The sequence below is a fragment of the Psittacula echo genome, assembly GCF_963264785.1.
Source record: "Psittacula echo genome assembly, chromosome: 1".
In the NCBI taxonomy this organism is placed as follows: Eukaryota; Metazoa; Chordata; class Aves; order Psittaciformes; family Psittacidae; genus Psittacula; species Psittacula echo.
The window spans coordinates 83,935,316-83,950,160 of NC_137735.1; the positions used below are offsets into that span (position 1 = coordinate 83,935,316).

The 14,845-nt window shown below is 40.4% G+C and overlaps 1 protein-coding gene across 1 annotated transcript in view; it reads left to right on the plus strand.

Annotated features, from left to right (window-relative positions):
- RIMKLB (ribosomal modification protein rimK like family member B) overlaps positions 1-14,405 on the plus strand; it is a gene marked incomplete at both ends in the record, with an annotated part of 36,938 nt that extends 22,533 nt beyond the window's left edge. Inside the window, 4 exons of the mRNA XM_080623399.1 lie at positions 7,315-7,545; positions 9,435-9,521; positions 12,321-12,524; positions 13,942-14,405. Of these exons, the coding sequence (XP_080479525.1) occupies positions 7,315-7,545; positions 9,435-9,521; positions 12,321-12,524; positions 13,942-14,405 (986 nt within the window). The remainder of the gene's footprint in view (positions 1-7,314; positions 7,546-9,434; positions 9,522-12,320; positions 12,525-13,941) is intronic.
- Between the last annotated feature and the right edge of the window lie 440 nt (positions 14,406-14,845).

The window sequence follows — 14,845 nt, forward strand, 5'->3', positions numbered from 1 at the left end:
ATAAATTCCTGGACTTCTAAAAATTCAGTTCTTAGCTGCTGTTCATAGTTCTAGTTCAAATAAAATTGCATTTAAATGCCATTTTTTTTGCTATGTATGGAGGAATTTGTGTTGCTTACAGTTGTTCTAGAAGATACATATGTAAAGTTAAGTCAATATTGCAGTGAGTTTTTGAGGTATAGAATAATACTTTGTTAATGTTACTTCTACTTCTGCTAATTATTTCTAAATTCTGCCTCTTTTGCTTCAGAATGTATATTTGAAGTGTGCTGAGTTTTGAAAGTTTTTGAGATGTAGTTGTGTTTGAGTTTGGGGAGGGAATGTGTAGCTTGCTATTGCCAGTAATCCGCTGAAGTTTGGGGTATTTCCCTTTTGAGCTTTAAGCTTGTTTTTATATGGTAATTAGGATGAACACATTTAATTCTGCAGGTAAGCTGATTATTAAACGCTTCAGAACTTTGAACACAAGTATTATGTAGCATCTTGGGGCTGATAGATACGGGGAAGATGAATGAATGAGAAAGTAGTAATGCAGTGTTCTGAGAAGAGTATTGAGTTTAGGTTTGTAGAAAAATTCAGTGATTTTTGTTAAAACAACTGATTAATTGGGAAAAGCAGGTAGCAGGATGTGATGTCCTCAGAATCCAAGGAAAGGTTTGTGTGATGGAAGGCTGCCCTGCTTTCCCCAGTGGAATCAGTTGAATTCATTATAGCCTGTTTGCTGAGTGACTGTTCACTTGGGAAATGTTAGTAACTCAATGGATGGATGAATAAATTGGTGCAGTGAAGTTGAGAGAGCTGGAGACTTTCAGGATAGCATACAGATCTCTGAGGGAAAATCTGGGTAATATTTTGGGAAGTTCTCAGTCCCTCTTTGCTCCTGTTGGGAATGTGATGGGAGCTGGTATATGTTTAGTGCTTTTGAAAATTTGTTTCTGATTTAATTTTCTGGGATGCAGTATGCACAATGACTGTGCATCATTCCACTTGCATGCTATATGCCTGCTAGAAATGTATTCCACATACTGAATCTGCCCCAATACAGAAACACTTTTTTTCCTGCTTCATTTTACCTGTTTCAGAGCAGTTGGCATTTACTAGGGATTTCACCAAAGACACAGGCAGTCACTGAAGTTAAATTCTTCTGAGAGGTGGCTGCTGGCCATAAAGGTGAGGATTCCTTTCATAGCTGTCCATGCTCTACAAAGAATTACTGCACTTTGGGCACTTACCTTAGTCGCACAGTTCTGTGAAATTTGGAAGCCAGTTTGAAAGAAGGTGACTTAAATGACTAGAATATAGTATGTGGCTGGATTCATGGCAGCACTGAATAGGGAACTTCTGCAGTCCCACCTTCTGTGCATCATCCCTGCTCTTTTGATCCATTTAGTCAGAAAAGTGGTATGGTACGTCATGAACTTCCATGAGTGGCAAGGCAGTTACCAGTTGTCTTCAGGCACGTATTGAAAGGCTTGGTGTTTTTCATCATGGAAATCTTTTTACTGCTTTATTTTTCTAATATACACATAAAGGTAAAAATAAATATAGTGTTTATCTCTAAGAAAGGTTCTTATTTATTACTCTTGTGTCACTATCCTTTGGGTTTCTTCTCCAGGCCATAGCTACTACATTGCCAGCTACTTCAGTCTTTTCATTCATCAGTCTATCAGTTAATACTAATAATTCAAACTATATAAAAATAGAAGCTTCATACCAGTAATTTGACTTACATGTAAGAGTTCCCAGATTTCCTTCTGCTTGTGTATTAAGTACTTGAAGCATTTAGCATTATGTCATACCATTTCATTGAAAAAGCTGGCTGTGGTTCTTGTGGTCACATGTTGTACTTGAAGACTGGAATTTGAGTCTTAAGAACTTCATGGTCTTGGTGACTCAGTTTGCTTTTTCTGACAGTTTTCCAAAGTTACAATTTGGAGTGAAAATACTTTTATAATGTTATTTGATATTACTGAGATTTAGCTTTTGTTAAAAATGCCTGATGCAGCTCTTTTAGATTTTGGACCTGTCTCATGAAACTATATTCCTTCTGCAAAAACATTTCCATTGTTTCAGCTGAAAGTAGAATTGTTTATAACATGCAAATTGGACATGAGATACTTCTTTGCAGTAGCTATTAATCTTCTGATGAACTGAGTTTTGGAGAGGGTGGAAGGGTTTTGTGTAGAGAACAAATTGAGTAGAATGAGTTTCAGAAATGTCTAGCAATTTAAAATGCTCCTTGGGTTTAATTAAGATGTCCAGAAGATCCACACAATGTCTTGAAATCGTCATGCTTTTTAGCCATCCATAATGCCAGCAATGCAGAAGTGCTTCTTAGAGCTTCTAAAGCACAAGAAAGTAGGATAACTGGGCAGATGCTTATGAACCGTAAGAGGAGTAAGACTGCAGTTTAAGAACTTACGTACTCTGGCTATGGTTGTAGTTGACTTACGGAAGTGTCTTTGGCTTGCAAGCTGTACTCATTGGGCTGTACGTATTTGGGCACTTAGATTGTCCCAGTTGAGCAGTGAGATTCATTGTCAGAGAATCCCTTCACTGAGGCTTAAGCTCACACATCTTCCCTTATGTTGTGCTGTGGGGTGGAAGTAAGCACATAGTCATCTTAGGAGTCTTAGCTGATGGACAGTGATTTGTGAACTCAGGATAACTCAGTTTTGTTTCTATGTCTGGTTTTTTGAGGCATTTTGTTTGGAACGTGTACCACTCTCTTAAAAGTGAGGCTATTTAATTAAGAAACTGTGATTGCAAGATAAATTTGTCATAGGGAAGAAGACAGAAGGTACTAAAAAAAAGACCACTGCATGCTGAATAAGGACTGAGAAGTTACAGAATTTTGTGGTTTTCTTTTCCAAAGTATGTGCATCTACCTTGAAATGGCACTGACTCAGGTTGTTGAGAGGCAGCTGTCACCTTGAATATCTTGCTATGCAAGTAGACTTTCTTATGGTATAGATACATTTCTTCTGATCTCACTGGTGATAGAAGTAGATGTTTCTGCCTCTTTCTTCTGTCTTCACTAGAGTTTAATGCTGTGCCCGTTTTCTGCGGACTTCATGGGTTCTAATCTGTTTGGGCCAAAATAAGCCTTTTTAGCAGAGATCAGCTGCTTTGCATTTCAAGTTCACCGCTGTTTTTTGGGAATGAAAAGCAGGAGGACTGGTTAGGCCAATTTAACAAGGAATCATGCTTGTTATTCTCTCATTCTATCATTCACTCATTTCTATCATGTGCTGTTTCAAGCTGTCTTTGAGAGATACTTGGGGCTTTTTGGCTTTATTTGGGAGATACAGTGTAACTGGTTAAGTTCATTCAAGGTGATTACTGTTCACATTGCAGTAATTCCTTTTGTGCTTTTGTCTGAATACTGTGGTGTTTGGTGTATAATGTTAAAGGTCTAGCATACTCCATTTTGGAGGGTTTTAGCTTGTAGATGAAGGATGAAGAAAGCTGGTACTGAGGAAAATAACCGGTCTTGTTCAAATGCAGGATTTATATCTGTTTTTATAGTGTGATATTCCAGCTTGGGAGTCTTACAGCCAAAGAATAGCCAGACGTTTTATGATAACCTAAGAAATTGTTCCCCAAACACTGGTGAAATGGTTGTTCTATGTTGGTAAAGTTCATAGTATTAGATAAGCATGAAATTTCCTGGCTCTCAGTATTGGTACTTCAAAGGACTGTATAGCTGTCTGAGATAAACATGAAATTTCCTGGCTCTCAGTGTTGTTACTTCATTAGACTGTACAGCTGTCTGCCATATCTGCAATGCCATGGGCATCCACTGAGAAAGCCAGCAAATGGTCCAGCTTGTTATTTGCTGAGGTGCTTTTGTGTGATCTGAAGATTTTCTGTATGATCTTCTGCATGTTTGTAAGGTCAGCTCACTGTACACAAGTTAACTGTGATTGTAACTCACTACTACTCTTCTGGGACCAGGTTGGTACTATTACTGAAAAGGGAGTTCATCTCCATTACAGGCTGGATGGATGGGCTGGGGCCAGTGGTAAGAGGTGCAGCAAGGCAAAGTGCTGGGTCCTGTAGTTGGGCCACAACAATCCCCTGCAAAGCTCCATGCTTGGGGAAGAGTGACTGGAAAGCTGCTCATGGAAAAGGACGTGGGGGTGCTTGTTGATAGACCTGAACATGACCCAGCTTGTGCTCAGGCAACCAAGAAGGCCAGTGGCATCCTGGCCTGTATCAGCAATGGTGTGGCCAGCAGGAACAGGGCGGTGATCATCCCCCTGTACTGAGCACTGGTGAGGCTGCACCTCAAATCCTGTGTTCAGTTCTGGGCCCCTCACTACAAGAGAGATATTGAGGTGCTGGAGCGGGTTCAGAGAAGGGCAATGGAGCTGGTGAAGGGTCTGAAGCACAAGTGTGATGGGGAACAGCTGAGGAACTGAGGGGTTTAGTTTGGAGAAGAGAAGGCTCAGTGGGGACCTTACAGCTCTCTACACCTACCTGAAAGGATGTTGTAGTGAGGTGGGATCTATCTCTTCTCCCAAGTAAGAAGTGATAGGACAAGAGGAGATGGCCTCAAGCTGTGCCAAGGGGGGGGTTTAGACTGGATATCAGGAAAAATTTCTTTACAGAGAGGGTGGTCAGGCATTGGAACAGACTGCCCAGGGCAGTGATGGAGTCACTGTCCCCGGGAGTGTTCACAAACCATGTAGATGAGGCCCTCAGTGACATGGTTATTGGTGGCTTTGGCAGTGCTGGGGTAGTAGCTGGGCTTGATCTTTAAGGTCTTTATCAACCTAGTTGATACTATGATTAAAAAGAAATCTGGTTACCCTTTAACCTATCTTTTAGTAATATCTCTGTTACATTCCCTTCTCCGTCTTTGCATTTGTAAGTTGGTTCTTCAGAAAAGAAATTAATTGTAAGAATTAATATCTTCTGTGTTAATGCTTTCTGCACATCAGAGTGAATAAATGAAAGAATGACCATTAACCTGATAACTGCTGGGTCTTGAATGGAATGCTGAATGCAAGCTTATTCCAAAATGGCAGAATCTCTCTCCTTTTTACTTCAATAAAGCTGCTTCTGTTTGCAGCACTGTGTTGCTGGGAGACTGCAGCTAATTTTCATGGTGTATGTCAGTAGTAGCAATTCAAATTATACATTTAATTGAGTAGGTCTTGTCTTTGTTTGTAAACTGTCTTCTGTAAAGGGAGAGAACGTTTTCTTTTGTTCTGGGAAGAACAGAATTCACACCAGAGAAAATGATGGAATCTGGAACAAAAGCTCAGATTGTTCTGTTGATAACATCATTGTACTTCCAGAGTCACTCTAGGGGGGGTTGTGGCCTGGCAGAATTTACACCGGTCTGGTAGTCAAGTCTAATTCAGGTATGCAGGAGAATTCCAGGTGAGTGAATCCACATATCCTCAAAATGCTGTTTTTCAGGCTCTGTGCACAAAACTTCAGCATGTGATGTGACTTTAAAGTGAAACAGCAAAATAGACTCAGAGATTATAAATTGGAAAACTCTGTAGTTTTGGTTCACAACACAGATGCAGTGGCAGTTCTGGGTTTCTGTAGAAAATCTAGTCCTCCTTAAAATGATTGCTACACAGCTTGCATGTGGATCAGGACATGCATGCAATTACAGTGGCAAAAAGTGGGAGTAACTGGGCGTGCATCTAAATGAGAAAATACATGCATAAGGTAGAATCTGACTAATAAGTTAAAAACCATTTGCTTGCTGAATCTGTACCATTTTCTGGAGAAAGGAGATGGTTGTCCATTTCTTGGTGTTCACATTCTGTTTAGGTTTTTAGCAGTGTTGCTTTCAATCTTGCTTGAGATGCCTCTATGTAATGGGGTGTGTGTGTCTGAAGCCAGCTTGCTTAAACACGCAAGTCATGTCAGCTGCAATGCGGCAGTGCTTGGTGCTAATGAGGTGAGCAGCCAGAGCACCCGGCTGCTTGTGTTTGCTCCTATCTGTGCAGTTATGGCAATAGGATTGGAAAAAGGGATTTGTATTGGATGTGGCTCTGGTTTGGCCCTTCCAGAGTGTGGTTCTGTGTCTTGAGTACTGGACAGCATATTTCCACATCCATTTTGGGAATTAGATGGTTGCTTCATTATATTTAAGGCAGGCTCTAAAGTACGTCCTGACTGGGGAGAAGAAAAGAAAATGGGAAGTACAGAGAGGGGGACACCCTCCCTTCTCTCTTGCCCCCTCATTAATTCTAATGCACCTTGAAATTTTAGTGTATTGCCTGCCAATATGTGCCTTCAGATTGAATAGATTTAAGTCTGTATTAGAAAAGTAACATCTTCGGAATATAGAGCTAATCAGGTAATTAATTTCGGCTAGATCTGAATAGTTACAGCTTTCATAGGCACAGAAAGGCAGATGCACTGTGATTTCTCAGCTCACCTTTCTCTTTTTTTAACCCTTAAGGTGCTGAAGTGTGAGCTGTCTTATTTTATGCTGAAATCAGAAAGTTTTACTTTGAATGTAAGGTAGATAAAGTGAATATCAAATCCTGTTTGTCTTTTCCCATCCTCAGGTGCCAGACTCTCTTCATTGAGCTTGATGCCTTCCACCCAATCCTGTTGTATTCTCATTCCTGCAGCCTGTCTTTCAGTGTTTCTTTCTCAGAGACATGGTCTGTAAAGCTATAGGTCATGATTAAGTAATGCATTGGTCTTGATGGCAAAGCTTGCTTTCCTTCTAGTTCCTGCCTCGATGTCACAGGGTGTTACCCTGTTGGCTGATAAAGTTATTTCTAAGTGCTTATTTAGTATAAATCAGATTGTTAAAATTATCAATGTTAAAAATACTGCTTTGCTTTTTTTTTTTTTCCTAAGGGTCATAGCTAACCTCTCTTACTTTGGCAGTGTGTTGTGTAATGTGATGTCACAAATAGAGGGATCAATAAAGATGGGACTGGGAAACGTATGAAATGATGGAGGCAAAAACCAGTAGTGGGAAGCAAGAGCCTCCTGAGCTATTGATACTGATGATATGAATTTAGTGTGTAGTTTATGTTTATAGAAAGGGTGGTGTGTCAACCTATAAAAAAGTCTTTCACCCTGGGAAGAAGCCCAAGACTATGTGCCCTGATACAGTCCCTTGTTTGCCCAGTCCTAGGTTAAAAGTGGCATGTGTGAAACAGCACAACTGACAAGATGCATTTTAGGGATAGTTGTGCTGTTTTAATGCTCACTGTTGATGTCTGGTATCTGTTGTGATCACATACAGTGCAATATCTCTTTGCCTGTTTACCTTCTCCTGAAGACCTTGTAGTTGATTGGAATGTTTCTCTCCTCCTTCTCTAGGTCTCCGAGTTAATGGCGAGCTCATTACTGCTTACCCACAGGTGGTGGTTGTGCGTGTACCAACACCTTGGGTCCAGAGTGACAGTGATATCACAGTCCTTCGCCACCTAGAGAAGATGGGCTGTCGATTGATGAATCGTCCCCAGGCCATCCTCAATTGTGTCAACAAGTTCTGGACATTTCAAGAACTTGCTGGTCATGGTGTGCCTCTTCCAGACACTTTTTCATATGGTAAGGCTTTTGGACCAAATGGATAGCATAGTTGCCTACCATAATTTATGGTTTTGCAGTGCAGAAGGTATGAGTTAAGTTTTGGAAATCCATAGAGTTAAGTTGCATGAGGCTAATTCCACAAACAAATATTCCATAACCAGAAAAGCAAATTAAGGTTGTAACACTTAGATTATGGTTTTGGCTTTGTTGATTAGATGTGATGCTTTGGGAAGGGTACTTACAACTGTACCTCAGCCTCCCAAACAGCTAACTTTGGTATTACTACTAAACCACTTTGCACTGTTTTCCAGTTGCCTGAAATAACAGAATAAGAACTTGGGGAGCTGCATGTCATAGGATACTGTAAGGATATAGACTTCAGTAAAATCTGAAAGGGGATTAAATTTCTGTATGAATAAAAATATCTGCAAATATATTGGTTATTGTGAAAGGACAAAAAGAGTACAGGCCCTGATGTTCACCTTGCAACAATTGTGTGGGTCTTGTTTGCCACTAGAACAGTTAATTATTAGTTTCTTGTGGCTGCTTCTGGAGTGTATGGTTTCTGACAGAGTGCTAGAGTAGAGGAACCATGAGTCTGAGCTACCCTTACGCTATTTCTGATTTTATTTACAGTATGTTAAAGAACTGAAGATACCTCTCAGCCTTCATTTTCTTCTGTCTGGTTGCACCAGTAGACTTTTGTAATAGGAATTTGATAAAAACCAGAAACTTGACAAAAAAACTCCAGAAACTTGACAAAACCAAAACCATGGGTTTCTATCAATTAGTCTGAATTACAATTTCCATCAATTACTGTGAAAACAAATCTGAGAGGAAACATACCTTTTCTTTATGGATATAGTTGCTCTGGGTCCTTGAGAAAGGAGTAAGTGTTCAGTCTTTTTTGGGGGAGACCATGAACAATGGGGTAATTGCAGAACATCTCTGTTTGTTCATAACTTCATGCCACTTCTTTTAATGCCTGCCTCTGGAATTTGACAGGAGGGTGACTACTTTTTTTAAATACAAGTATTAAATTCCCAGGGAGAGCTGGCTTTGCCAAGAAAAACAGGATGTGCTGAATGGCATGTTATTCCATGGCATGCATTAAAATCCATGGCACAGGGTAGTGATGGCTGCTGCTGGCGTTGTGACCAGTGTCTTGGATTGGCATCTGCTCTTTACTTACTGCACATTCTGTTAGAGGACTCTCATCCCTTTGTCTGCTGACTTTCTCTTTTGTATTTCTTGTACTGTGCTCAGCCTTTTGTGAATTGAACTGAACTCAAATAACCTTCAAGTATCAACCATAATCATGAGAATGGTCATTAACAGGTCCTTGTAAATGCAGTGAGATAAAAAGGTGGAAGTACTACTTCAGGAATTAGGGAGAACTAGATGCAAGAGTCTTAAGCCTTGGAAAGGGAGATGGAGGAGTGACATGATTTAGGTTGTTCCTGTTTTCTGGATTATGCTTTGACTTCATATTCCTTGTTGCTTTCCTGGTTAGTAGTTTGGATGGATCTATTACTGTTATGTCTCTGCAGTTTTCCTGCTAGATATTTGAAAAGGTGGGAGTTGATAAAGTAAAAGGGTTAAACTGGATCAGAATGGTAGAATTGGGACATTTGGATTTCAGAAGTTGGATTGAGCCTTTTGGGGTTGTGATCGGGAGGCCTTTGTCAACTTGTGTCTTTCATTTCAGAGGACGTAGGGGTTTGTATCCCATGGATCACAAACACCTTCAAAGTCTGATCATGCTTCATGACTGAGTTTCTCTTAACTAATAGGTTTTTTCTGCCTTCTCTAAGCTGTAAGGGTGGGAGGAATGTGTGGCAATTATATCCCTGATTTGACCACACTAGATTGGTGGCACATAATGTTGTTGGTTTTCTTTTTGACAGGTGGTCATGAGAATTTTGCCAAAATGATTGATGAGGCGGAAGTGCTGGAGTTCCCTATGGTGGTGAAGAACACACGAGGTCACCGAGGTGGGTGCGAGGCCAGGGCTGAGGGAAAAGAGTGTTCTGAGCAGGACTCTAAGATTATGTGTTGTCAAATGAAGATAGTTAAGTCTTCTATTGGATGTTGGACTTCTTTGTGGTACATTTAAATTCTGCCACACTTTGGCCTCTGAACACTGAGTAGGCTGCAACACTGGGAAGCAGTTTTAGTAGAACTGAGTCTTGCAATAGGTGAGGGGATAGGATTTCAAAGTTGTGGTGCATTGATGACTTCTGTGAGGGAAGCTTTGAACTGGAATAATGGGAGGTCTGGCCTTAGGGAAATAGAAGCCTACATGGATTTTAGGAATGTTTCTAAATAGGCATAAGAAATGAAATCTTGGTTCAGTCAGTCTTAATTTGACCTTTTTTTCTATGTTGCCTATAATTAGGATTGTGATATAAAATAAAATCCCATGTATTGTTTGTTCCAAATGGATCTCTTTATTCAGAAAAATTTCTTGTGTAACAGTGCTGATGATAATAATAGCAGGTTCAGATTAAGTTCTTCTGTTATTAGTCTTGTATTTTAAATATCGAATATGAAACAGTACATAAATTTTGTTTAATGTTAGTGATCTACTGAAGGAAAATGTGTTTAAAATCAATTTCAGAGGTTATTTGCACAGTAGGTTGCACTGGTTTTAATTTACTTTAAAACCAATTTAATAAATACTAAAAGTAAAAAGACTTTTTTTCACTAAAACCGAAGTTTTAAGCACATAGATCAGCAGTTACCTTAAACAGAAGTGTAACAAAAAGGCAGCACTTGTTTCTTATTGTCCATCAGTTTGTTCCCACTCTGTGCTTGCTCTGGTGCATCTCTTCTGCTGGTATGAGTGCTTTTGTCGTCGTGTAGTAACTAGAATTCAGGAGCTGATGTTGAATGAATCTAGATGGGTTATATTTACAGGGATTAATTCCTTATGTGAATTGTCATTTACTCGGACAAATGCTTGTGCTGATGTAATGGAAGAGTGAGAGCAAAAGTCTGGGACAGAGGAAGATGGACCTGCTTCTATAATCATACTTGATTATAAAGTTTTAAAGTGCTTTTGGAGCCATGAAGCCAAGTTGGAGTTTGACTTTGCAGCAAGCTCAATTTTATAATTGTGGAGTATCTGAGACAGTGGATTTGACTTGACACTGCCTCTTCTTAAGATCTATTAAATAATTACAGAGTTTGCAGCTATTGAATTTCTTCTGCATTTTTTTTTTTCCTAGCCAGAATTCATGTAAATCTCTGTTTACAAGTTTTGCTTTAGAGCACTTTAAATTCCAGGCATCTTAATGTAACTTTATGCACATCACATATCCTTTCACATGAAGAGAGCCGGGGAAGCTTTTTAAGATTAATTGAAGAGCAGCCGTTTGCAGATTGTATTTAAAAAAAAAAAAAAAACACCAAAATGGGCAAATGTGGTCCTAGGTACTGGCCAGTGAATAAAAGCTTTCTTATCATGATTTTGAAGCCTACATTCTGATACAGCGTTTGGATTAAGAAATTCCATGTTCATCAAGCAGTGTTCTGTGTTACTCAGACCTTAAATATGGACAAAGCAGAGGCTGCTGCAGCTGGGTTTTGGAGCACTTGGTGGAATTCTTCTTTGCATGTTATTTCTCCTAGTTCTGCTATTGCTGCATTTCTGGTACCTTAGTTTTAAGATAGGCAGTTTCTCAATTGATTTTTGTACTCTGTTAATGTTGTAGCATAGCTGAATTACAATTTTGCCACAAAAAAAAGATGTGCAGCCTTTCGGAAAATGTTTGATATGACACATGGAAGAGTCCTTAAAGGGGAAGAGGAGCTGAGAAATGTAACTTAAGAGGGAAAGGCATGCCATGTTGTGAGACTAGAAATGAGATGGGAAGCTGTAGAGCCTGTTTCAGGGGTGACTTTCCATCAATATTAGTAAAATTGAGAAAGAACAAAGAAATCTTCAGTGTGCTCTAGAAATGAAGAGGAATGAAATTATGGTTTAGGTTAAAAAATACTCCAGGTCCTTGAGATGCTTGCTTGCAGAGAAGCTGGTGATTTCTGAAGATCTTTTCTGGTTGGTTGGTTGGGTTTTTTTGGTTCTGTTTTTTTGGTTTTTTTTTTTTTTTTTTTTTTTTTTTTTTTTTTTTTTTTTTTGTTTGTTTTGTTGTTGTTGTTTGTTTTGGTTTTGTTTTTTTTTTACTGTAATACATTCCAATTATTTTATGTCTTGTGGAATCTTCTGATAAATTATTTTGTGTACTCTGCAGTCTAGTGTTTTCCTCTGAATGCAGTTGTTCTACTGCAAAGCCTCATTCTAACAAGCAGCAACTTCTGACAAGCAGCTGGTTCTGCAGTGTCATGCTAGCAGCTTCAGAGTTCTCAGCTGCCTGGTGTTTAAGTTTCATGTCATTGGTTTCTGTGTGTTGAAGCTGTAAGCTGCAGATACAGTCCTTTTGGATGAACGAAACTGTCTTATTAATTACATGTCTGCTGGTCTTTAAGTATTTCTTCCTTTTTTCTCTCATTAAGGACCTGTACCAAAAGGAGTAGAAATTGCAAGACCACTTCTTGTGTCTAAAGTGCTTTCCTCTGCTTTTTCTCTCTTCTCCCCCTCCCATGTGGCTCCTCAGCTCTGTCAGCCCCTGAACTCTGAGAAGCAGTGGGGCAGTGGAACACTGATGTCCACAGAAGAATTTGTAAATGTGTATACGCTACAGACGGGGCCTGTGAGAATGAGCAGCATATTGGTCTTTGCAGCTCAAACCAGTAGCTTCTTCCAATCTTCCAATGTTCTTTTCTTCATACAGGTAAAGCTGTATTCCTGGCGCGAGACAAGCACCATTTGGCAGACCTAAGCCACTTGATCCGTCACGATGCCCCTTACTTATTTCAAAAATACGTGAAAGAGTCCCATGGCAAGGATGTGCGTGTCATCGTAGTAGGAGGCCGTGTGGTGGGCACCATGCTCCGCTGCTCAACAGATGGGAGGATGCAGAGTAACTGCTCACTTGGTAGGAAAAGCATCGTTCATAGTTTTGATCAGAATTTTTCAATCCAGTTGAAGAATCACAAATCCAGCTGAAATAAGCTGCACATTTTTTTTGTATTAATTGTGCTTGCTGTTCGGGGTTCGCAGAGGAAACAGTACAGTGAGGAATAAGTGAGATATGTGTTGAGCAAACACAGAAGGAGAGGCAATCTCTGCCCAAAGTATTGGATAGGATGGATGAAAAGGAGGAGAAAGTTCTAGGAACACGAACAGAGCAACTGCTGTGGTAGTGGCAGTGTCATGCTAGTGCCATGTTATCATTCATTTCATCCTTTTAAGAGGAACAAAAAAAGAAGGAAGATAGGAAATGAGACTGAGGGAGGTGGAGGAGACAGCCAGTTGGTAAGAGGATAGAGGAGAGTGTAAAGGGAGGAAAGTGTTGAGCGCGGTAAACAGTTCAATTGCATTTTGCAGCTGCTGTGCATCCTTAAGTCTGTCAGGCTCCCCCCTGCAACCTTATTTAGTGAAGACCATGTCCTGGGAGGAAGAGGAGGGTTACTACATTGATCGTAGCATACACAGAACTGAGTTTCTGCATAGCATTGGGTGTAGGGCAGGGGGTTTTCTGAGGGTAGAAAGAGGAAGGGAGGGTTGAGGTTGCCTGGCTGAAACTGTACTGAACCTGAGCACGGATGGGATGAAAAGTGTTCATGTGTAGTACAGTTTTGGTAAGAATGCCCAAAGTGCCTGAGAGGTTTAGTTAATATCTGATGCTGAGGAAATAAAGCATAAAATTTTTTCTGCTGGTTTTGGGTTTTGTTTTGGGTTTGTTTTTTTTTTTTTTTTCTTTGTTTTTGTTTTTGAAATGTAAGTGTTGTGATAGATGAAGTCTGATTTGGTTAATAGATGATGGACTGCGGACTGGGCCAGCTGAGCTTCAGATACAAATGTTCTCCAATTCTTGCTTTAGAGACACAAACGTATGATAGCAAGCTAAGAGGGACATGAGCAGATGGTAATGTCTTTACCCTGTCCCCTCAATTATATCTGTTAGAGCTGTACTCATATCAGAAACAGTTGTTTAATTTTCCTGAAAGATGTCTTGTGATAATTTAAAAATACATATGTAGAAGGAACAAAGGTGGTTTGTTAGGTCATCTTTTTAATATCCCAGGATTATAAAAAGGTATGATATCTTTCTTGACTAAAAAGTCTGCACTTAACTCTTTAACAAGTTGTCATTTTGACCTGCCCTTGGCAGGTCAGAGTCTTTTGAAATCGTGCTGTGTTTTCAAGTTCATTAGTAGTCACTGTGCATAGGAGGTTGCTTTCCGAGTCATGAGCAGTATGCTTACAGCCCGAAAGCACTACCCAGTTGAGAAGCATGTCAGTCACCTGTGACCAGACTACAGACAGCAAATGCTTTTCACTTCTTGCAGGTGGCGTAGGGATGATGTGCTCACTGAGTGAACAAGGCAAGCAGTTGGCCGTCCAAGTGTCAAACATCCTGGGGATGGACGTATGTGGCATTGACCTGCTGATGAAGGACGACGGTTCATTCTACGTCTGCGAGGCCAATGCAAATGTAGGTTTCATTGCCTTTGACAAGGCTTGTAATCTAGATGTAGCTGGTATCATAGCGGACTATGCCGCTTCTCTCCTTACCCCCGGCCGCTTGACGCGGCGCATGTCCTTGCTCTCTGTGGTGTCCACGGCAAGCGAGACTAGCGAGCCAGAGCTGGGCCCTCCAGCTAGTGCCGCTGTCGACAATATGAGTGCTAGCTCCAGCTCTGTCGACAGTGACCCTGAGACCACGGAGAGAGAGTTGCTCACCAAGCTCCCGGGGGCTCTGTTCAACATGAACCAGCTATTAGCCAATGAGATCAAACTTCTTGTGGAGTGATGCCACATGTAAATAGATGACCAACAGAACTCTCTCTTGTACGTTTTATTTTTAAACCAACTTGCAATGCTGTTTATCAGAGAAGCTCAGAGGAGTGAGGAAGGGAGAGGGGGGAGTGTCAATCAAGAGCAAGAGTAAAAGGCACGTGTGTTGTGCTTGCTGCCTCCAGTGTTTTGCAGAACATAAAATTGTGTTCATTCTTAAGTACCAGTTTTCTAATGAAGACACTCAGTTCACAACCTAAGTGGGAATTTTATTTGGATGCTGCTTTGGTCCCAGATGTATTCACAGGCAAATATTGGAAGCATGAGTCACACTTAAAGATTTTCAGAAAGCTGTCTGGCAGCTCTCTAGAAACTTCTGTGAATCCTTGCACCAGTCAAGTCTCTTCTGCCTTTGTAAGGCTTCATCCTGTAAGTGGCCAAGTGCCTCAAATTCTC